Source organism: Acomys russatus, chromosome 9 (genome assembly GCF_903995435.1).
Source record: "Acomys russatus chromosome 9, mAcoRus1.1, whole genome shotgun sequence".
In the NCBI taxonomy this organism is placed as follows: Eukaryota; Metazoa; Chordata; class Mammalia; order Rodentia; family Muridae; genus Acomys; species Acomys russatus.
Window position 1 is genome coordinate 51,271,304 of NC_067145.1, and position 24,012 is coordinate 51,295,315.

The 24,012-nt window shown below is 42.0% G+C and overlaps 1 protein-coding gene across 2 annotated transcripts; it reads right to left on the reverse strand.

The window, feature by feature from the left end:
* Nucleotides 1-1,804: 1,804 nt before the first annotated feature.
* Nucleotides 1,805-24,012, reverse strand: Suv39h2 (SUV39H2 histone lysine methyltransferase). Of its 2 annotated transcripts, XM_051151316.1 has the most exons (6): nt 23,656-24,012; nt 21,898-22,043; nt 10,133-10,804; nt 8,327-8,473; nt 3,369-3,498; nt 1,805-1,984 (listed from the first exon to the last, which is right to left on the reverse strand). In XM_051151316.1, exons 1-6 carry the CDS (start codon nt 23,894-23,896, stop codon nt 1,878-1,880), a joined length of 1,443 nt encoding a protein of 480 aa, XP_051007273.1. In that variant the 5' UTR covers nt 23,897-24,012; the 3' UTR covers nt 1,805-1,877. The 2 variants fall into 2 exon arrangements, with proteins under 2 accessions (XP_051007273.1, XP_051007274.1); XM_051151317.1 differs by lacking the exon at nt 8,327-8,473.

Below are 24,012 nucleotides of genomic sequence, written 5' to 3' on the forward strand. Positions count from 1 at the left end.
TAGCGAATAGAAGCAAAGTCCATTACATATGTGGAACTTAGAGTGAAACCCCCTCTGTATACTTGTTTGGTTTTTGTTTGTTTGTTTAAAGGTACAAGTCTCAAGCTGGGCATGGTGGGATATGCCTATAATCCCAGCACTGGGAGGTGGAGGCAGGAGGATCAACAATTCAAGGTAATTCTCAGCCACACAGTGAATTCAAGACTAGCCTAAGCTAAAAGATACCTGTCTCAAGGCCTATACCCCCCCCCCCAAACTTAAGGGCCCATTACCTTTCTATTAGAAAAAACCAAAGGCACATTTATTAAACACAGTCTCTTCTCTCCGCCCTCCTAAGTTTCCTTTTAACCTAAATAATAAGACCAAATATGTAGACAGTCAAAACACTGATTTTTTTTTTTTTTTTCCGTCCTATTTTTAATCCTGAGAATGATTCAAAGTGAGCTTGGCCATGGTAGGAGGAGATAAACAGACCTGCAACGCTTTTAAGATTTTCAAAGAAAGACAAAATAAATGTCATTTAAAAAAATATATTTTCTTGACACATTCTGAGATTTTTGGGTGACAGACACTATGAGGCTTCAAACATGCAAACAGCGTGTGCTATGTATTGTGAGCAAACAGTCCCACGAAGGCAATATTCTGAGGAACACTGTAGCTTCTCCACAACAGTTAGGAGTTAGGAAGATAAGGAAGTGCTGGATCCCTGAATTCAGTGAATTCGACTCAAGCTCATTACAGTGATTCAAGCTTAGAGCACTGCACGGAGGTAAAATCTTAGGACACCAAACGCTCGGGGCACTTGCTGCCTTTTGCTTTTGTCTTCACACTGGACATCATGATTAGAACTCCCAGGCCCAGAACGATGAAAGTAAGTTTCTTCTATTGGGTTTTGCTACACAGGGAAAAAAAAATATCCCATCTAATCCCTATAGGTTAATAAAAGTTCAATCAGACATAACTTTGGCCAAGCTTAATTTTATCCTATCTAAAAAAATTCTTGCATAAAACAAGTATCTGCTCAAATATAGGTTATGTTTCAAGGACATGCAGAACATACAAGAGTAATTAAATTTAGTGGAAAGGAAATATTAAAATTGCCAGGATGTGACAATAACGTGATGCCACTGGGGACATGTTGCTCTCCTGTTTAGAGGAGAGATACTCACTGCGAACCTCACTCTGTACTCGCTTACTCTGCCTGGCACGCCAACAGGGCTCTGAGTCACACTGTCAATGTCTGTTCACAGAAGCACAATGGCCAGCCACTATGGACTTCTAGGGAGGCTTTTCCTCTATGAGATCAAAAAACCTTTTAAAGGAGTTTCAGGTTCAGACCTACAACCTTTGTAATGGCATCTATCACTTCCAAATGAGATGAAGCTAGAAGCGTATCTTTCACATTTACTTTTGCACCTGAAATATGCCATTAAGATGCCAATGTTTTCATGTAAAAGTAGAAAATATAGTAAAAAATTCAATGTCACTTGTCTCAGATATAAGATCAGTGACTATTAAACAGGAACAATATAGTAAAAAAATAAAATTTATACATTTGCCTAAATTGAATTATCTGTTTGAGTCAAAGTAAAAGGTTTCATATCAACAATCATCGCTTCACCACTTTTCAAACACTGAAGGGGGCACTTGTCTATTCCGACTTCTCAAGCAACAAATACCTACTACTTATGCAGTCCTCTTCAGAAGCAACGGTAATGTACTTGGCAAATATCTTGAGACATTAACATATATATATGTTTTATATATATATATATATAAAACATATATATATAATTTTAATAACAGAAAGGAGTCCCAAATACTTTTTCATTTTTTAGATGAAAAAACAACCATCCTGAGCTCCGTTTCCTTAAGTTTCAGTTGAGGTAACCTCTGCAGGTCTCAGCTCCGCATTTGCATTCAGTTCTGACCCTTTTTTTGGCAGGGCTGTGGTCAATAGCATCTGAAGATAATTCTCCAGAACCTGAAAATACAGAAAGAGAAGCAGGTAGTTTGGAAGAGGGGCTGGACGCTGGCTCAGCAGGTAGAGTCATTTCCCAGCACCCATGTCAGGCAGCTTACTACTGCCGAACAGTCCAGCTCCCGACCTCTGCGTGTACCCGCAATTCACATGGACACAGATACAATCTTCACCTTCAGTAAGGTACTTTAGCTGGCGTGGTGGCACACACCTTTTATCTCAGCACTTGGGAGGCAGAGGCAGGTAGATTTCTTGAGTTTGAGGCCAGCCAGGTCAACACAGTGAATTCCAAGACAGCCAAGGCTACATAATGAGACTGTCTCAAACAACTAAATAAAATACTTTAGAACTGACCTTTAAATTTCTGTTTTAAAGTGGCTAGCAATGGTGTTTACTTTCTCAAGGCATTGGTTAACTCCCAAGGAAGTAGTTTTATACTTGTGACTACCCTGAGACATTTCATTCTGAGTTGTCTTGAAAGGATGCTACAGGCCAAGAGAATGTCTGCAATGGTGACATTTACTGAGAAGGTCCAGGGCACAACAGTCTTTACATATCACTAAGGACACATTGGGGCCATGTAGTAACAGCATGCAAAGCACACTGTTCAGAGAAGACTCACATCACAAGACACGTATAGTTAAGTGCTTCAAAAAGCCAGACTCACTGGGCATGGTGGTGCACGCCCTTAATCTCGGCACTCAGAGGGAGGTGGAGTGCTGTGAATTTGAGACCAGCCTGGTCTACAAAGTGAGTCCAGGACAGCCGAGGCTAACACAGACCCTGTCTCAAAAAACTGGAAAAAAAAAAAAAAGGCCCGACTCAAGAAGGAATAGAGGAATAGAACTCCTGTGTGACTGAAACCACTTTCAACTTGTCAGTGTTTATCTATTGGTCAAAGTTCAAAACCATATTAATGTTATGACAAGTCAGCTTTCAAAATGGAAGTCCTGAGAAAAGTCAGGCTGCGATGACTTGGAAGAAAGACACAGTTGGTAGCTTTAGTTGTCAGATGGGCTTTGGGCCTTGAGTAAGATGACAAAGTCTTACCCCTCCAGTTTCTTTCATTCTTAAAAAGTTTTAAATGGGCACATCACAGTGAGTTTCATGGTCTCCACACACAGCTAAGTTTTGCTGATCTTCCTCCCCTATTGCTTTTTTTCGTCTTAATATTAGTTTGGTTCGTGATCCAAAGACTTGCATTCACCATCATACTGAAACCAACACTAATAAAACTATTTTTGAAGCCAGTGGTGGTGACACTTGACTCTATGAGTTCAAGGCATGCCTGGTCTACAGAGTGAGCTCCAGGACAGCCAGGGCTGTTACACAGAATAACTGTCTCGAACAACCCCCACTCCCCCTAAAAAAATCTTGAAAACCATACCTTTCATTTGATAGTCAAAAGTCAGCTCTTCTCCAGCATTTATGGTTCTCGTGGAAAATAATGCTATTCTGGGAAGCCGAGTATCAAGGTTATCAATGAAAACACTAAACACCTGAAGATTTGGGTCACACTAAAAAAGAACAATAAAACCTGTTTAAGTAAAGGGGCTCTTGTATGTACCACATAAAATTGTTAACCACCACACGATCATTTTTAAGTTCTGCAAACGGCATGTGTGCACATTCAAAATACAGTTTTCATGTATAAGGGTTTTTTGTTTCATTTTGGGTTTTGGTTTCTGGCACAGTTTCTCTGTGCAGCTTTGGCTGTCCTGGAACTCACTCTGTAGACCAGGTAGGCCTCGAACTCACAGAGACCTGCCTGCCTCTGCCTTCCAAGTGCTGGGATTAAACATTTGGTTTGAGATACACTTTATTTATGTGTATGGGGCTGGGAAGTATGTGCACACAAGTTCAGGTGCTTCAGAGGCCAGAAAGGGGCATTGATCCCTTTGGCGCTGGAGTCACGGTAGCTGTGACCCACGAACTTGGGTGCTGAGAACCGAACTGAGGTCATCTAGAAAAGCAGCAGCACTTTAAAAAAAAAAATATTTATTTATTATTATGTATACACTGCTACGCCTGCATGGTCACCTGCAGTCGGGAAGAGGTCATCAGGTCACATTACAGATGGTTGTGAGCCACCATATGGTTGCTGGGAATTGAACTCAGGACCTCTGGAAGAGCAGACAGTGCTCTTAACCACTGAGCCATCTCTCCAGCCTCACAGCAGCACTCTTAACCACTGAGCTACCTCTCCAGGCCCTGTATAAGATCTGATCATACATAAAAGAAAAAAAAATACAGGTATCCAATATGTTGCTTTCATAATTAATAACATTTCGTATAAGCATTTGAAATTTTTAAATTTTCTTTTCTTTCTTTCTTTCTTTCTTTCTTTCTTTCTTTCTTTTTTTTTTCCGAGACAGGGTTTCTCTGTGTAGTCTTAGCTGTCCTGGACTATTTGTAGACCAGGGTGACCTTGAACTCACAGCTGTCCTGGACTATTTGTAGACCAGGGTGACCTTGAACTCACAGAGATCTGTCTGCCTCTGCCCTGAGTTGTCTCAGTCTTTTTTTAGAATTGTAATCCAATTTTCATAGATAATAAAGGCATTTCACTTGTAACTATTTCAATAAGGAATATGCGTATGTGTGTGTATGTATGTATACTTTAAATAATTAGAGAATTTGTGTGTGGGGGAGTTGAGACAGAGTTTTTCTGTGTAGCTCTGGTGCTATCCTGGAACTCACTCAAACTCAGAGAGATCAGCCTGCCCCCACGTCCTGAGTGCTGGGATTAAAGGTGTGAGCCACCACCACCCAGTTAGAGTAATTATTTTAAAATAAAATCAGAGGCACGGAACTCAAATTTTATACTGCATAGTTTCATCACTTTTAAACTTTTACTTGGAATTGTTCAGTATTTCAAGAACACTAAACTACAGAATATACAAAAAGATGTAATAAATCATGTCAAGAAATTTAAATTAATGTTTAATTATCCCCGCATAAGATGTATGTGCTGGGTAGCAGAGCTGGCCTTCTATATTCAAGAGTCCCACATCTGGACTCAAACAATTGCAGAGTCAACTACATATAGATTAGAAAAGTGTTTATAGAAAAGAAAATCACAGTTGTCCTCAACATGTATAGGCTAAGTGATCTTAGTCCCTAAACAATACAGTACAACTATTTACATTCTATTAGGCATCAGAAATAATCTATACACGATTGAAAGTTATACAGGAACTTTTAAGGATTTTGGTACCTGCAGTGAGTGGGTCCTGGGACTAATCCCCTGGGATACAGAGGGATGATGAAATCTCAGGCTTATCATTAAGAAGAAATTACTTAGACATTTAAACAAACCAGGCAACCAAAAAGGAAGTGCAGAAGGCCTCTTACATTTTACTGCTATTCATACACAACTATTGGTAAGCAATCTATGTATGGCAACACATAAAACACCAGTGGTACCAACCTCCTGGGCTTATTGCTTATTACTTGAGCAATAAAACTATACAGCATACAATTTGAGTTCCACAGTGCTCAATTTATTAAAATATTATCCTCATCTCAATCTCTCACACACAAGCATACACACACACACACACATCTTTAAAAAGAATAAATAGACTCTAGATCTAAGTTTTTAAATATCAACATCTAAAAATTAAAGAATACCAATTTATAATCTAGGGAAATAAATATTTCCTATTTTGGGTCCTCCTTGCTACTTATCTTCTTTGAGTCTGAATTGTAGTATGGTTATCCTGTAGTGTATGGCTAACATGTGCTTATAAGTGTGCACATATCATGTGTGTCTTTCTGGGTCTGGGTTACCTCACTTAGGAAGATCTTTTCTAGTTCTATCCACTTGCCTGAAAATTTCCATATTTCCTTGTTTTTAATTACTGAGTAGAGAGGGAGCAAGGTAGGAAAGGGAGAACAGAGAGAAATAAGGGTGGAGATTAGACCTGGGGACAAGGACAGGAGCCTGTAGAAAAAAGGGGCATCGTATCTCTGACAAGCTGGAGACCTAAGTCAGAATAGGCCTCTGGGAGGATGTGAGGAGAACTCTAGCTGAGACTCCTACTAGCAGCGGCCGTGGAGACTAGAAAGGACACCCTCTAACTAGACAAGACTCTTAGTGGAGGGAGAACACCAACCCACCCACAAAAACGTTTATCCAAAACTCACCCTGCCTACATGACATGCCAAGATAAAGATAGAACACATAAGCCAGGTGTGGTGGCGCACGCCTTTAATCCCAGCACTCTGGAGGCAGAGGCAGGCGGATCCCTATGAGTTCGGAGGCCAGCTTGGTCTACAAAGCAGGTCCAGGACAGCCAGGGCTACACAGAGAGACCCTGTCTCAAAGAAAGAACAACAAAAAAACAACAGCTAGAACAGAGACTAAGAGAATGCCCAACCCAAACCAACCCCATGGAAGAGTGACAACCCCTGAAAACTCTGCTATGCTCACAGACAGGAATTTATCAGAATTGTTCTCTGAGAGGTTCCACCCAGCAGCCGTTTGAAACAGATGCTGAGAGTCACAGCCAAATGTTGGGTGAAGCATAGGGAGTCTAGTGGAGAAGTAGGAGGAATGATAAAAGGACCTAGAGGTGCCAAGAGCTCCATAAGACCAACAGAGGCAGCTAACCAGGGCCCAGAAGGGCCTGTGGAGTCGGAAGCACCAACCAAGGACCATGCATGGACGGGACTTACATCTTCTACACAGATACAGGCAATGGGCAGCTTAGGCTTCATGTGGGTCCACTGGGAGAGTGGGGGCATCTTTGACATGGACTCTGTTGTCTGCTTTTTGATCACTTCCTCCTGGTGGGACTTGCCAGGCCACAGGGGAAGAGGGCAAACTCAGTCCTGATGCAACTTGATAAGCTGAGGTGGGTGGGTAGGGAGGGCCCTCCTTTCCAAGGAACAGCAGAGGGGGTATGGGGGAGGAGGGTGGCACTGGGAAGAGAGGAGGGAGGGGGCTCTGACCAGGATGTAAAGTGAATAAATAAATAAATATATATATTTAGGGACATAACCCTAAATGTTTGAATGCTCTACAAATTCTTAAATTTTACTTTCAAATGTTAACATACTGACATAAAAACAAAACAACAACCTAGACAGGTGGTGGTGGCAAGCACCTTTAATCCCTGCGTTTGGAAGGCAGAGACAGGTGGATCTCTCAGTTTGAGGCCAGTCTGGTCTACAGAGAGAGAGTTTAAGATATCCAGAGCTATACAGAGAAACCCTGTCTCAAAAAACCAAGAAAAACAAACAAACAAACAAACCAACCCTGTTACCTTTAGCTGTATAGTACTCCTCCCACATCCACGGGAGTATTGTCTAAGATTCTCAGCAGATGCCTACAACCGCTGATAGTACCAAACATATATGCTAGGATTTTGTCCTGTACATATATACTCAGGGCAAGTTACCTTTAATTCAGCCACACTAAGAGGTTAACTACTAACAAAAACTAAACAACTTTACGTTATATGAGTGGTCTGCTGCTATGAAAATATCCTATTATACGTTCACCTTGTGGCTTATAGGAACCACGTCAGCAAATCCAAATTGCTAGCATTTCTAATCTTGTGCTTCTGGGCAATTACTGAGTAAAATAAAGTTGCCTGAACACAAGTATTACCCTGATACTATGATAATCCAGAGAGCTACTAAGTGACTGTCAGGTAGCACATCAGTGTATATGCATAAGACGAAAGGGTGGTTCATGTCTCCAGCAGGAGAATTCGCTTACTAATTAGAATAGCAAAGAACTTAAAACTTAGAATGAATTATTTCCAGAAATTTCCACTGAGTATTTTTGGACTACAGCTAACTAGGAAACAAACTATGTAAAGTAAAACATAAATAAGGTGCAGGGATACTACACATTTTGAACTTACCAACTTCTATAAGATGCCTTGGTTGAGATTCTTAACAACATTTTACTTTGGGGGGCGGTTCCCCAGACAAGGTTTCTCTGTGTAGCCCTGGCTGTTCTGGACTCACTTTGTAGACCAGGCTGGCTTTGAAATCATGGAGACCCACGTGCCTCTGCCTCCCTGAGTGCTGGGACTGCAGGTGTGCACCATACTGCGCCTGGCGCTCCCTCTTCTGCTATGAAGTTATCTACCTACCTCCAAAGTTACTAAAGTTTAAATGAACCAGGACATGGAGACTGTTACAGAACATAGTAATTGTCGAACGCCTCACATTGTACGTCCATATTATAGCGATATCATGATTGACAGGAGAAGCCCTTATACTAAAATACCATGAGTGACTATGTAAAAATGTTTATCCTTCGGTTAAGGAAAAACCATGCCGACAGCACCCGCTTGAGGTGTGTGTCGTGTCTCTAGTGTTCCTTACACTATGATTCACAAAATGAGACACATTTCCATATCGAGCTGCATCCACTGTGAACTCATCAGATTCATAATCCAGATCAAAAAGATATGTGATCCCTTTATTGTCATACAGCTGTCCCCGTCTTTCAGCCTCTTCACTTGTGATTACCTAAGGAGAAACACAACAGAACAAAACAGGAGAACTGCAGTTTAGAGATTTCTCTTTTTATGGTTAGGGTCTCTCAAACTTCTAGACTCCAAAGATCTTTCTACCCCAGCCTGAGTACGTGGGACTACAGGTGACACTCTTCTGCAAACCCACGGAATAATTACGTAGCTACCGTGGAACCAAAGAAACATTACGCTATATACAATAATACATGCAAATATCAAAAAAGAAATTCGTCAAAACAAACATTCATACAAGCTAAAAGCTAGATAGAAAATGAGGAAAAGTGATGGGACAAAAGACTGAAAATAAAGTTTGAGGGAAGTTGAAATACGGAGCCACCTTCATTACAATCAGGCTGTGCAAGAAGCCGTCAGTTCTGCTCTACAGGACACAGATGAACAGAAGCGAGCCTTTACAGCAGTATGCACTCTCAACATGCCCCAAAGCGGTGGTCCTCAATCTTCCTAACGCTGCGACCTTTCAATACAGTTCCTCATATTGTGGTGACCCCAGCTATAAAATTTTTGTTGCTATTCCATAACTGTAATTTTGCTAATATTATGAGCCATAACAGTATATCCAGATATGTAGGATATCTAATATGTACTTCCTGTGAAAGGGTCATTCAATCTCTAAAGGGGTTGTGTCCCACAGGTTGAGAACCACTGCTCTAAAGGTGTATTGTTCGTATCTGTGAGCAAGAACAAATGGAAGCTGGTTATGTAACAGAGAAGTTATGTTAAGTTTGCAACAGACCACTTGGAAAGTTTTGATTTTTAGAACAGATAGCAAGGAAATGCTTCAGCTCAAAATCATAGCCAGGGGCTGGGGATGTAATTCTGCAGCAGAATATCAGGTGCTGGCCAGGTGCCATTCCATCACCACACACTCTGCAGTTCTGTTCTTAGGGGTCCAGCTTCAGCATCAGTCCAGCCGAAGACACCAACAGTGGTCAGCATGACCAACTGAATCTGGCTGCTGTGGTGAGGTAAAAACCCGTGCCCCGGCTTCTGCCTGTGCAGTAATGGAGATAACTGCTCTGCCACAGAGTGGAAGATTCGTGAGCTAACAGACCTCGGTGCTCAGCTGTGGCCCATGGTGAGTACTGCTTTAATGTTTGTGCACAGGATATTACCAGTAAATATGCTCGTGTTTGGAATTCAGAGAATAGTTTGCAGTTCAACGGAGCCAGAACTTAGGTCGGTGCCTTTTAGATATAATAAATGCTTTTATACAATTTCACAGTACTTATAAAGCATGTTCTGCTCAGTAACATCCTTCATGTTGACACAAAAGAAAAAATAAATTTAATCATATTGGGCCAAATAAAGTTTCAATGTCAGTGTGTAATAGGTAGGACTAACTTCTTTCTTCAGAGCTTTTGTGCAAATATAGTTGTTATATTTAAAATATGTGACTATTTTAAATAAAATATATATGCTTTGCTCAGTGATTATGAATGACAATTATGTTATGTATTTGCTCATGTGAAGTTTTACATTTCACACTACTATACCAGTGGACCTTTCTTCTAAACCCAAAAATGAATTTCTCTGTATCTGCAAATGATAACATCAAAATATAACAAGTATTTACATTAGAAAGGTAACTTTTCAAAAGCATAAAGCTCATATGCATAGGGTGAATTTAACATACCTCTCCAACATATTCCATGACAAAACTCATCCTTTTAATCTTCACAAGGGTTTTCACGCCCCAGCCACAACCATTGCTAGTTCTAAAGATGCACAGTGAATACTGTGTGCCTTTCTGTACAATCCTATTGGGACAATCAGGTCCACATCGACACCTTGAGTTGCATTCGTAGATGGGAGTGCCAGGCTGGATTTTAATTTGTTGGTTCTTATTATAAGCCAAAACCACCCCAGCTTCAGCAGGACAACACTTTTCAAAGAAGCAGTCTGTACATGAACACCCAAAGGTAGCTTCACTGTTTAAGCTGATCCCTGGAGCTGGCCTGTATTCGTTAATGTAGTAGAAGTCTGACGGCGGGCCCTCCAAGTCCACAGTATTTTCAACAAATATCATCCCTTTGTGGTTCTTCCTTCTGTTGAGGTAATCTTGCCATCTCTGCAGGGCTATTCTTTGCTTGGCTTTCTTTACAATGTACTCGGCCACGGCACGTTTCAAGAATCTGTTTCTGTCTTTTGAAGTGAGTGTCTTGCCTTTCTTTACCCTAGATAAGTAACTACTCTTGTCACTTTTGAACTGCTGCAGGAGCTGTGGACACTTGAGGTTTCTCAAGGGCTCCCACGTGTTTGTAGACTCTGGCCATCCTTTCCATTTTACAAGATAATATTCCACACCCTTAAAATAGAAAAGAAAATACAAATCAGATTATGACAGTTTCTATAATGACATTTCTGTTAATTCAAAATGTGTAGTGTCACAAGTTCCTAAGAGTAAAGTATGAGTCACACAAACAGAACTATTGTACGCTCTCTAAATCACAAGATTTAGTGGAATTTATCATCCGACAACAGTCCAAAGAGTCTTATCTAGGGAAACATAAAGGCACTGACACCTACAGCTGTTTTTATTTTATTTTTTATTTTTTGTTTTTATTAAATAGTATTACGTCAAACAAAAATGTATTTACCTTGATCATGGAAACAGGTGGTTCCAAAGCAAACACTAGGCTGGCAGTTCATATGGCCAGATAAGATAGTTGCAGGCATTCTCTAAGGGCTGTAAGTTAAGAATGGTCACTGGACATGTGGAAACTTATATCCTTAGTGTCCCTCAGATGTCCTAACGGTCAGCTGGACAGAAGTCACTGCTAGCCACACATAGCTAGGAGAACCTGAAATGTGGCTACTCTCAAGTGATGTGCATAAGTGCTACACTGCAGCTCAAGAACGTAGATGGGGGAGGACAAATATCTTTACCTTTAAAAATGACTGTATATTGTGATAGTTTCGATCAAACATACGTGACACTGTAGTTCACATCCTATTTCTACAAACATTAATAATCTAGTAAATGTTTACCTCACTTAGAGAAATTTTTGAGTAGTTTTAAGTAGCAGGCATGAAGGTCAGCAAAGATCTACATTTAATCACCTAGAATGTTACTGGCCATCATGGTTTCTGAAATCTCTTTATGCAGTGACTGTGCTCTTTCCTTAAGATCATCAGATGCCGCTGCTAAGGGCCTCATTTAAAATGAGGCCCTTAAAATGTACATGATTAAATTTTAAATGAAGACCTTCAGTAGTCAGTTCATCTTAGAATAGTGAGCACATACCCACAGGCCCAGAGTAAAGTGAACCCAGAAACACTCCTGAAATAACAAAGTGGGAGGCTCCATGGTTAAGAGCACCAGCTGCTCTTCTGGAGAATCTGGGTTCCCGTCTCACCACCCACATGGTGAGTTACAGTTCATAGCTGTAACTAGTTCCAGGGCATCTGACACCCTCACACAGACATACATGCAGGTAAAACACCCATGCACATAAAATAAATATCAGAGTGATTGAACATTATTTTCTGTTTAAATTTTTTTTTTGTTTTTGTTTTTCGAGACAGGGTTTCTCTGTGTAGCCTTGGCTGTCCTTGACTCACTTTGTAGACCAGGCTGGCCTCAAACTCAGTGATCCACCTGCCTCTGCCTCCCTAGTGCTGGGATTAAAAGCATGTGCCACCACGCTGGCTTAAAATTTTTTTTTAACATGACATCTATTCCTGTGTATGTACATTCTTGTGTGGGTGTATATGTACCATGGTGCATGCATGCATGCAGGCTAATGACAAAATGTATGGGTTCTCTACTTCCACCAGGTGGGTCCCAAGGATTAAATTTAGGTTGTCCATCTTAGTGTTAACTGCACCTACCCACTAAGCCACCCTGCTGTTTTCTTAATTTGTAGATATTAAAAACAAACAATCAAACATTACTTATTGCAATAAATTTGCCTGTGAAAATTCCAGTAACTTTTATATAAAGCAGGGATGGACATAATAGCTGTTTTACTATTTATTAATCACTCTGCCCACCACACACAGTACTAGAGCTCAAACTCTGGGTGTGACGCATGCCAGGTGAGCATTAACACTGAGTTAGAACCCCATCCCTGACCCATGAAATCAGGCAAACGCCCTATGTTTGACATATCACCGGCACAAAGTGGGCTCAGAATGGTTGCACAGGGGGCTAGAGAGATGGCTCTGCCGTTAAGAGGTGACTACTCCTCCAGAGGACTCAAATTCAATTCCTAGCACTCACACGGCAGCTCACAACTGTCTGTAATTCCAGAGGATCTAACTTCCTCGTGCAAACACACAAAACAGGCAAAACACCAATGCATATGAAATAATTTTTTAAAAAGTTGCACATCCACAAATGAGCTTATTTTATCCTCATTACCAGCATCTTATGTTTTTTAAATTCTTTTAAAATAGTTTATTTAATTTTATTTCATGTGCGTTGGTATGAGGGTGCCAGATACCCTGGAACTGCAGCTACAGAGCCACCATGTGGTTGCTGGGAATTGAACTCAGGATCTCTGGAAGAGCAGACAGTGCTCTTAACTGCTGAGCCATCTCTCCAGGTACCCATCAGTAATTCTTATAAATTAAAAGAACTCAGTTTCATTTTGAAAATGGTTTAAACCATAGTTGTTTGTTTTTTTTTTCTTTTTTTCTGTTAAAATGTATTTAGGATCTGAGGATGTGTAACGCACACACTGTATTTACATGTATTTATGTGTGGTCATCCCAGAGAGGAGAAACAGAACACCTAGATATACACCAAAGTGTGCCAAACTGAGACTCACTAAGGCCTAAAGAAGACGCTCCTCCGGTCAGGTAAAGTTCGGACTGTTGGCACCAAAGTAGATATGAGATCCAACTGACACTGTCTGAACTTGTCTATTCCCCATAATTTTTTTTTCTTTTTTGTTTTTTTTTTTTTTGAGTGTGAGGGGAGTTTAAGACAGGGTTTCCCTGTGTAGCCTTGACTGTCCTGGAACTCACTGTAGACCAAGCTGGTCTCGAACTCACAGGCCTGGCTCTGCCTCCTGAGTGCTGGGATTACAGGTATGTGCTATCAGGTTCAGCTATTGCCCATAATTCTTAAGTTTTGACTTTTGATAGCAGAAAAAGGCAAAGCAACATTGGCCCTTTTATTGCAGAAAACAGTAAAAGACAAGTGCTGGCTGCATAATTAAATTACCACCTTCAGGAAATGGAAACTTCTGTCACTGAAGCTCACTGTCTAAATAGTTTACTGTATTGGTTAATCTTGGAGAAGTAAGTTGTATTTAAAATGGCCAAGGCTTATATATTAACAATATTGGCACCTTCAATTTTTGTGATTTTGACAAGACAGTTTGGAAATATTTTATTTATGGTTTGCAGTCTTTTATTTTATAAGCATATTTTATTTTTAACATCTAAAAAAGAGATTTCTATTTTTGAAAAAAGATTACTTTATAAAAAAACCACTGACTAATAAGGCAAATTTAATTATTTCAATAGCCTACAATTTCAAATAAAAGCCAAGAAGCTTTCTGGCTTTTATCACACCTGGGAGGTATAATGAACTACAAAGTAAAAAATGCCTTTGGGAAAAATGACAATATGGGAAACAAATATCAATGGAAGCCAGTTCAGTTTTAAATGCCAAAATAACATAACCAACACTACTAAAACAGAAGGAAGGAAATCAGTATAGGTCACATAATTTTAAGAAAGTACAGAGGAAGTAGAAAAATGTCTACTGTCAAAGATGACAGAATATTTTTATGTATGGAACACAGTAGGCTGGATAAAAGAGAAAAGCAAAGGCTGTGGCTTGTAATGAAGCAAAACACACACACACACACACACACACACACACACACACACACACACACACACGTTAAATGATGTTTTTGTCCAGTTTTAGGTTGAGAATGTTGCACAGCTCTAAGCACTTGGCTGAACTTTACTGCTGGCCACTCCACAGTGCACTCTAAGGCCACGATCCGTGTGCAGCCTGAAGACACACGAGCCTCCACTTCACAGCCTAACTACAACATCAACTGAGCCCGCTGTCCTCACCTAGTCTGACCCACACCTTCACATTCCTGAGGGGCCAGTGCATGCTGTTCTCTGTGTCTTTGTTCTTTCTCTACTTTCTTTACCAGCAGCATGGCTTGTTAGCCCCTTTTTATATTAAATAGGTGTATTATCCTTCTGAGGATCTGAGAAGAGCTATGACCCTATACAGGCAACTCCTTGGGTAACTACAGGTTTCTGAAATCCCAGTTCTGATTCTCTGTCTGGGCAACCTTACCACCTCATTGATGATTATAAGAATTATATGCTAGTGATTCCCAAACGTAACCTGATGCTTAGAGAGTCAATAGCCTCGTGATGCTCAATAAAGTCACCGCTGTTTTACCTAAGCAGATTCTTGCTGTGCAGCTGGCTCATCAGGGTGGGTCTTTTCCACCTCCTGGCACAGGCTGGAAAGCAGGAGGCCATCTTACCGCCTCCTCGTGAATCCATCACCAAGGTTCACTAGAGATGGGCTTCTTCCTGCTCCTCTTTATTACAGCAGACGAGGTAGTTTTGGCCCTCTGCTCTTACCTGGATTATCATACTAATTACCCAGATGGTTTCTCTGCCTCCATACTGGTAATACTCCAACCTGCCCTCCATGATGAAAGTGTCAGAAAAACAGAAAATCCACAGAACTCACACTTACACGACATTATGCAGATAGTGTTCTGCTTGCAGATGGTTACAAGTTCCCATGTTGCCTGCACACTGAGGTCCAACCTTCCATTTACAACAATGCTATTCTCAATCTGGATGCTGGGGAGGGTAACAGTGTAGGAGAACAGCCTAGCATGCCCAAGGCCCTCGGTTCCACTCCCAGCCACACACAACAATCCCAAATGCTTCCTCAGTAGGCTGTAGTGGTTCACACCAACAGTCCCAGATGCTCCAGAGATGAAGGTGCGAGGGTTCTTTGAGCTCACAAGTGCCAGCCTAGGCAACACAGCATGACTACATCCAAAAAAGGTCAGGGCAGGAAGGTGGTTTAGTAGGTAAAGCCACGCCTACCCCAGGCCTGACAACCTGAGTTTGATCTCCAGGACCCACATGGTGCAAGAAATGAACCAATTCAAAGTTGTCCTCTGACCCCTACATGCATGTCAGAGTAGACTCCCCACTCCCAGCACACAAACAAACGTCAAAAACAAAACAAAACAAACAAACATTCCGAGATTGGTTCCTGACACCTCTCACTATAATTTCCCACTATAATCCCATTCATTCACGACTCTCTGACCACAGTGAACTTACCTGAACACGCCAGACTAGTCCTAGTTTTCTGATGCTTGCTCACAGTGTTCTCCATGATTAGAATACCTTCTGACATTGCCTAGATAATTTATTTTAGTCTTATTTTACACGTGTAGGGAAACCTATTCACTTACAAGAAAATGTGCATGTGTGTAAGCCTATGTTAGTGTTTATGTACCCTGTGTGTACAGTGCCCTTGGAGGCCAGGTCAGCAGATTCCCTGAAACTGGGGTTACAGGCAGTTTTGAGCCTCCATTGAATACGGCAAACCCAACCCATATGTGCAAGAGCAGCTAGTGCCATTCTCCAAAACCTCATTCACCTTTTAAAATGGCTCAAAGATAACTCCTTTCTGACATCTGTCTTAGGGTTTCACTGCTGCAAAGAAACACGATGGGGAGGAAAGGGTTTATTCGGCTTACACTTACTTCCACAGCACTGTTTATCACCAAAAGAAGTCAAGACAGGAACTCAAAACAGGGAAGGAACAGAGTCAGGGGCTGGGGCAGAGGCCGAGGAGGGGTGCTGCTTACTGGCTTGTCACGGCACTCCTGTACTCCATGGCTCTATACCTCTCTCAAGATGACACCTTGTAAGGTGTAAGGAGCTGCACTCTAGGTCCTACCCATACTTGTGGTTTCATCTTAACTTTGGGCCACGTTCTACTGCACTTTCTATTCCTTGAAGGAGTCAGGCTGCCTTCTGCATCAGGACCTACTGTCACTGCCCCCCTTGTCTTTTCTTTTTTCTTTTTTGGTTTTTCGAGACAGGGTTTTTCTGTGTAGTCTTGGCTGGCCTGGAGTCACTTTGTAGACCAGGCTGGCCTTGAACTCACATCGATCTACCTGCCTCTGACGCCCCAGGCCACCCAGCCTGGCTCCCCTTGTCTTTTCATTGGTTGAAACTAAGTTTAAAACATGTTTCTATTTTAGATAACTGCCCAGTCTCTCCACAGTTAGGTCTTTCTGTTACATCAACAGCAACTTCACTATAATTAAATACTTTGTACAGGGACTTAGTATTTTGCTCTGAGTGTAACTGTTTCACTAACTACTATGAGTAACCAAATCTCCAATAGAACCTGCTAAGGACAGTTTCCTAGAGAGCAGCTGCAAAGGAGGAGACCAAGAACAGCCCCTCAGAAACTTATCTACATTTCAGGGGAAAGACAGTGAGAAGCAAGGAGATTCTGAAGAACATTAAATAGGTTGGGGGGTTGGTGACAAGAAATAGCAGCAAGGGGCTTAAGAGATAACTCATAAATTAAAAGCACTTGCTGCTCTACCTGAGGATCTGGGTTCCATTCCCAGTACTCACATTAAGCAGTTCACAACCACCTGTTCAAGACCACAGGGAATCTGACCCCCTCCTGGCCCCCATAGGCACCTGCGTGGTCATACACATCCACACACTTGAGCATATGTACACAACAGAAGAATAAGTAAATAACTGAATTTTTTGGATTATAAGACGCACCTGACCAAAAGATGCACCCAGTTTTTAGAGCAGCAAAACAAGAAAAACAGTAAAAACAGCAAGCGGAACATAAGGCACACCCTAATTTCCCCACTTTGGGGGGGGGGAAGTGTGTCTTATTGTATGAAAAATATGGTATTTAAAAAACAAATAGCAATAACAGTAAAAACTGAAGTCATCCAACTGTTAGAATAGCAATATCTATTGTAAGCATTCCACATTAATCCATTTAATATTAATTATACCCTAAAAGATGATTGCTATAACTACCCTTATTTCCTAAAGAAACTAGAAGACAGATGTTAAGTTGCTGAAGACCACATAATAAAAGATAGGACCCAAGATTTGAATCTAGGCAGTCTTTCATAGACAAGAGTTTCAAAGAAGAAAAGAGAACCAACAGTGGTAAATGTATCAAACTAGTACAGAAAACTTTAGGGTCCTCAAATTTGACAATAGGTGGTCAGCGACAGGGGCACACAAATTGGGATAAAATGGGTGAAAAAATTAAAAGTAAATCCACAGGAGAAAAAAATTGTTTTACAAATCATGTGTCTAGGGATTTGTATGTATAATATGTACCTAATTATAACTAAACAATGTAAAAGAATACAATTTTAGAAACTGAGAATGGAGGTGAGGGGATGAAGCAGGAGAGATGGCTCAGTGGCTAAGAGCAACGGTTAAGGTTCCAGAGGTCCTGAGTTCAACTTCTAGTAACCACATGGTGGCTCACAGCATCTATAATGGGATCTAATGGCCTCTTCTGTCTTGCAAGCATACATGAAGACAGAGATGCACAAATAACTAAATCATACAAACAGAAAAAAAGAAACAAACTGAGGAAGGGAGGGGAGGCCTGAAAAGATGGCTCAGTGGAGAAGGGCACTTGTTATGCAAGTGTGAGGACTTGAGTTCAAATCCCCAGTACCATAAAAAAAGCTAAACATGGCTGCATGGACCTGTAACTCTAGCATTGGGAGGACATAGGGGCAGACTCTGGGAGCTCAATGGCCAGTTAACGTAACGTAAATAGAAGGCGCCTGGCTCAGCGAGAGATCCTGTGTTAAAAGAATGAGGCTAAGATGGACAGTCTTTCTCTAGCTTCCATATATATCCACAGAAGCACTCACATCCATGTGTACGTACCAGACAGACAGACAGACACACAATAAATAAATAAATAAATAAAGTAAGTAAGTATTTTCAGAGTGAGCCAAGAATCTGAATAGTTAGCTCACCGCAACAGATATGAATGTCCAGTAAGGTAATGGTAAGAAGATGTTGGACCACCACAGAGATGTAAATAAAAACCGCAATGAGATGTACTTCTCATGGCAACAGCTACACTGAAACTCCTATACCCTGCTGGTGTGGAAGCAAAATGGTATAGAGCTCTGGAAAAGTTTGGCAGTTCCCAAAGTAGTTTTAAAACAAAAGTTTCTTAGGACCTAGCAATTCCACTCCAAGAGAAATGAAAAATATATCCACACAAAAACTTGCATATATGAACACCCAGAGCAGCATTATTTAAAATACCCCCAGGTGGCATTATAATTCAAATTTGTCTGTTCCATGATAAATGTGATGAGCCACACAATTTAACATATATGGCAATAGAAAGGGAAGAAGTACAACATTACACTACCATGCAGATGAGCCTTAAAAACATTCTTCCAGGCCGGGAGTGGTAGAGCACGCCTGTAATCGCAGCACTTGGGAGGCAGAGGAAGCCAGATCGCTGTGAGTTCAAGGCAAGCCTGGTCTACAAAGCTAGTGTAGTCAAGGCTACACAGAGAAACCCTGTCTCAAAAAACCAAAAACCAAAATAAAAGAAAACATTCTTCCATGCCAGGCAGTGATGGTGCACGCCTGTAATCCCAGCCCTCAGGAGGCAGGAGGAGGTGGATTTTGTGTTTGAGGCCAGCCTGGTCTACAAGGTGTGTCCAGGACAGCCAGGGCTCCACAGAGAAACCCTGTCTTGAAACAAAACAAAACAAAACAAACAAACAAACAAAAAATCAACCAGCCAAAAATCCCAATCATTCCAAGGGTGAGTGCAGTGGTGCTGACTTGTCATCTCAGCTCCTCAGATGACTAAAGCAAGGAGAATTCCAAGCTCAAGACTCGAGTGGGATTCGGGGTGAGCTCACGGGCAGTTCGGGCAACTTTAGTAAGACTTCATCTCAAAATGAAAAGTAAAGGGTTAGGGAATATAGCGCAGTGGTGGAGCTCTTGCCCGTACATGAGAGGCTCTGTTTAATTCTCAATATTCCAAAATACATCAAAACCCATTATTCAAATAGGTGAAGACCATGATTAAGAAGCATGTGTTACCTTCTTACATACAGTGAGGACTGGGACAAGAACACTTGTTCCACAAACAGGACCTGGCTGAGTTCAAGTCCCAGCAGTCATAAAAACCCAGGCAAAGCTGCACGCACCTGTAATGCCAGCGCTGTTGCGAGGACAGACAGGATGACTGCTGAGGCTTGCTGTCCGCCAGCCTAGCTCAGGCTCAGCTAGAGTCCCAGTCCCAAAGCAACCAGAGTGACAGAGCAGGGCAAGTGTGGTCCTTCTCTGGAACACAGAGGTGGAGGAGAGAGGAAGAAGAAAAGGGGGAGGTCCCCCATAACACTACAGAAGCAGAAAAGAGATTGAGCAGTTTCTTAGGTCTGGTAATGGAAAGCTGGGCAATAATGGTTAGGTTTGGAAATTCTGTGTAAGGTAATGAAAAAAACGTTCTAAAACTGACTGACTCTGGGTATACTAAGATTTGAAAAGCATGGTTTTTGTTTTGTTGTTTTGTTTTTTAACAAAGTAGAGAGGAGAGGCCAAAGGAAGGTATCTAAAGGCCAGAGAAGATGTAAATATGTTATTTACTGTCACAAATGCTTGAACTTATTATTTAAAAAAAAAAAAAAATCAAGCTGAAAATATAGTGTATGCACTGGAGAGGCCGGAACATGATGGCTCTGGGTTCAATGTCAGCCTGGGACTAAGTAGAACGTCCATCTAAATTAATTAAACAGAAACCACAAGTTTAGGCAAAGTCCCAGGAGAGTAGACAAGGCTGGGTGACATCTGTGAAAGACTAAAGATAGAGATAACTAGTGCTGAAGGCAGACGGAGTATTAAAGGCTTATATCACGGAGGTGGGGAGGTATCTCCAGGTGAGTAACGGAAGGGGAGAGGAAAGATCCAAAGCAGTCGAAGCACTGGAAAAACTGTTGATACAAATGAGGAAACAAAACAACAGGCAAAAATCCTGTCAAGTGGACTTGAGCAATATGAGAATAGTAGAAGAGTTTGGGTTTTTGGTGTTTTTTTGGGGGGGATGGGGGCATTATTGGAGCTTTGTGCATGCTGGGCAAACAATCTGCTACTGAGCTGTAGTTTCCTTTAAAAACTTAAAAAATATATAAGTAAGTTTGTTTGTTTGTTTTTGGTCTTTATAGACAGGGCCTCTCTGTGTAGCCTTGGCTGTCCTGGACTCGCTTTGTAGACCAGGCGAACTCACAGCGATCCAGCTGCCTCTGCCTCCTGAGTGCTGGGATTAAAGGCGTGTGCCACCACACTCGGCTTTTAATAAGTTTTAAGGAGTCTAAGATACCCAGGATGGGCTTGAGCCTCTTGTTTCAGGCTCTCTAGTAGCTAGGATTACACGTCTACATCACCAGGCACAGTTTAGATGCATGTTTTAATGGAGCTAATGCACATGATTAGATGATCCTGTCAGCCAGACTGGTCAGCCTAGGGCTTGTAAACCAAGATGGTTCACGATCAGGCTCTTTCAGGAGTTGGGTGCTGAGTGTGGGAAGCAATCTGTGGGGGGAGGGCAATGCTACCTACCACAGGAAGACAGCATTTTACAGGAAGAAATGGACTTTGTGAAGGGCTCAGCAGAGATGGGGGAAAAAAAATCCTATTATTTAAATAGGATTCTTGATTATTTATCTGCAAGAACTGAGATTAATGGCCAGTTCTCAGAGGAAGGCTACAAGTAAATGCATTACTGAAGATATAATTACAAGGTTTCTATCAAAAAGCTTCTTAGAACAACTTATTTTAAGACAAAAAAAAAAAAAAAAAGAAAAAAAGAAAAAAGAAAAAAGATAAGTGCAGAGCAATTAAATTAGGTTGCTTAAACTGGAAAATATGAAACAGTGGCTTGAAACGACCATGAAAGCCAGCCCATTGTATCACACCAGAACTTCTCACACACCGAACTTGCCAGGGTGACAGGGAAGTACGCATGACGATGCTTCTACAGTTGCCTGAAACCTCGGGTTCCTTCCAGGTGTGTGGGAACCAGGATCCAGGAATAACGTGAATTACAAGAGAAGTCAACCTGACAGGAAACCTTTGCTCTGGTGATCCACATGGGGATAACCAAGCGCTGGGTGCAGACTGATATAAACACCCTAAATATTCTAATGCGAGAGGATTTTACGCTTCAAATCCTCTCAGTGTTACCTGGCAGCATCGATGACAGTGCACAAAAATCTATGACTTGCAACCTTCAACATTAAGGAGAGCTTTGCTTGTTTAAGGCTCTTTCTCCACTAGAGCAACATAAAACACTGCAGTGTGAACAGGTCTCTTGGAAGGGGCTAGACATTGCCTTACCTTTACTACCTTGTAGTCACACAAGTACTCCACCTCATAATTGTTTAGATTCCTTTCGGTGATTCCAATCGATTTACAAGTGAGTTTTTCTTTTCTACATAATTCCTGAAGAGTATCAAGTGAAACTAGGCAAGGAACACACCAGGCTACAATAAGAAAATAGAATTCTTTACCAATAAAATAGCTACTAGGTTGAAACAAAAACTCAAAAACCCCTCAACTGACAATTTTATAGTCTAGAAATGCATATGACAAGAAGCCAATTCTGTGTGTTTAGGAAAAAGTTCAGTGATAAAGAGCTATTTTTGGTGAGTTAGTTTACTTTCCCATAGACTTCTATCCTTCTGTTTTACCCACGATGGCTAATTCTTGCTTGACTAGTTAAAATATTTCACGTCTAAAGTTTCTTACGATTACGTATAAAAGCAAAGATAAAAAGAGGTAATATTTTTTACTATTCCATTTTATTCTACACAGAATATAGCTGTTCTCTTAATAAGCCGCTCTCGAAGATATATTGTTAGAAATATATCTAAAATATATTCTAAGACAATCACAATTTAAAAATAACCTTTAGTTTCTTTTAATCAGACAATAAGACCCTACCTGTTGGTGGGCCACCTAGCTACACAACTTTGGGAAGGTCCCAATCATTCTGAGTATCATATCCACTGGGAAAAAAAGTGAGGGTTGATGAAAACAGAGGTGACCAAACAAAATATCTAAGTCATCAAGCTGTATTTAGTTCTCCAAGGTAGTAGGCAAAAACCTTCTGAGGTAAATTTTATGAAAGGGAGAACATAACCACTCTAACTGCCCAACATCCCTTCCTCACCCTGCCCAAGTGAGAGCTTCGTTTCCCCACTCCAGTCACTGCAAAGGACTCCTAGTATTTCTGGCACATGCAGAAGGCAAAGACTTTCCCTCAAATTTGCCAGAATACATTGATTGCTTAGGTGTGGTGGTGTGGGAGTAGGAAAGCTGTGAAAACATCTTATAAATCTCTCCCACTTAAAATCTTATGGCTGTTTTGTTTAAGGCTAATCTCTTTATGCTAATCATCTGCCGTTTTGTTAAAATTTTAATCTCCTTGCTGAGAATCCAAAAAACACAACCCTATAATAGAGTGGTGTTGAATAGCGTTATGTATAATCATGTTATTACAATGTATCTCACCTCACCACAGAAAGGCTACATTTTGAGCATTTTGGAGTATTAAAAAAAGTTGCAAACACCTGGTTTTCAAAATTCCACAGCCCATAAAGATGGAAGAAAACCGTCTCATTGTCCGGATTACTTTATAACACCCCGCTTATAAAATCCTTCCCCACCCCCACACTCCCGACACGCTTCGAGGAAGGAGAGTTGGGGATAATAAAGTGTCCCCATCGGAGTGGGGCGGAGAAAAAAAGGCTGACCAACAACCCTTTCATTTCAGAATGCTTTACACATCCCAGACTTTTAAAGGGCGCGCGACTCGAGCGCACGCACGCACGCACGTACGCACGCACACTGCGTGCTCCCGGCTTGAGCATCCACATAAATAACGCGCAACTTGCAGCCGGGGCTCCCCAAAGTTTCCAGGAGCTCAGGGTTGTGTCTGCAGACACCCCGCTTTCTCGGGGAGACGCTTCACGGCGACGCCAGGCCCGCGGGCACCAGGGGTCCCCTTTCTTCAGCACCGCACCTCACCCCCGCTCCCCCCCACCTCGGAGGTGGCCACCGCTGCCGCAGCAGCGCGCATGCTTTCCTGCTCACCCTTGAAAGAGGCAGCGCGTGCACACACGCCACCGGCGACCGGGGCCCGCGGGACCGGGGAGCACGCTCGCTTGGAGCCCGTAGCCGTCCGCGGCGAGCGTCCCGCTCTCAGGTCGTCCGCGCGGCGGCGTCCCGCCCCCATCGTCGTCCGCCTGGGCTTGTGCCTCCGGAGCGGACCCGGCGGCCGGTCACACCGCGCTCCAGCCTCACCTCCCCACTCCTCGGCTTTGGCCGCCGCCATCTTGCGGAGCTTTCATTCAAACTGGCGCGGTCAGCCGGAGTAGCTCAGCTGGCCGGACGCCCCGCCCCGGCCCGCGAGGGACTCCGGCGCTGGGAGGCTAGAATTAACGAGGCGCC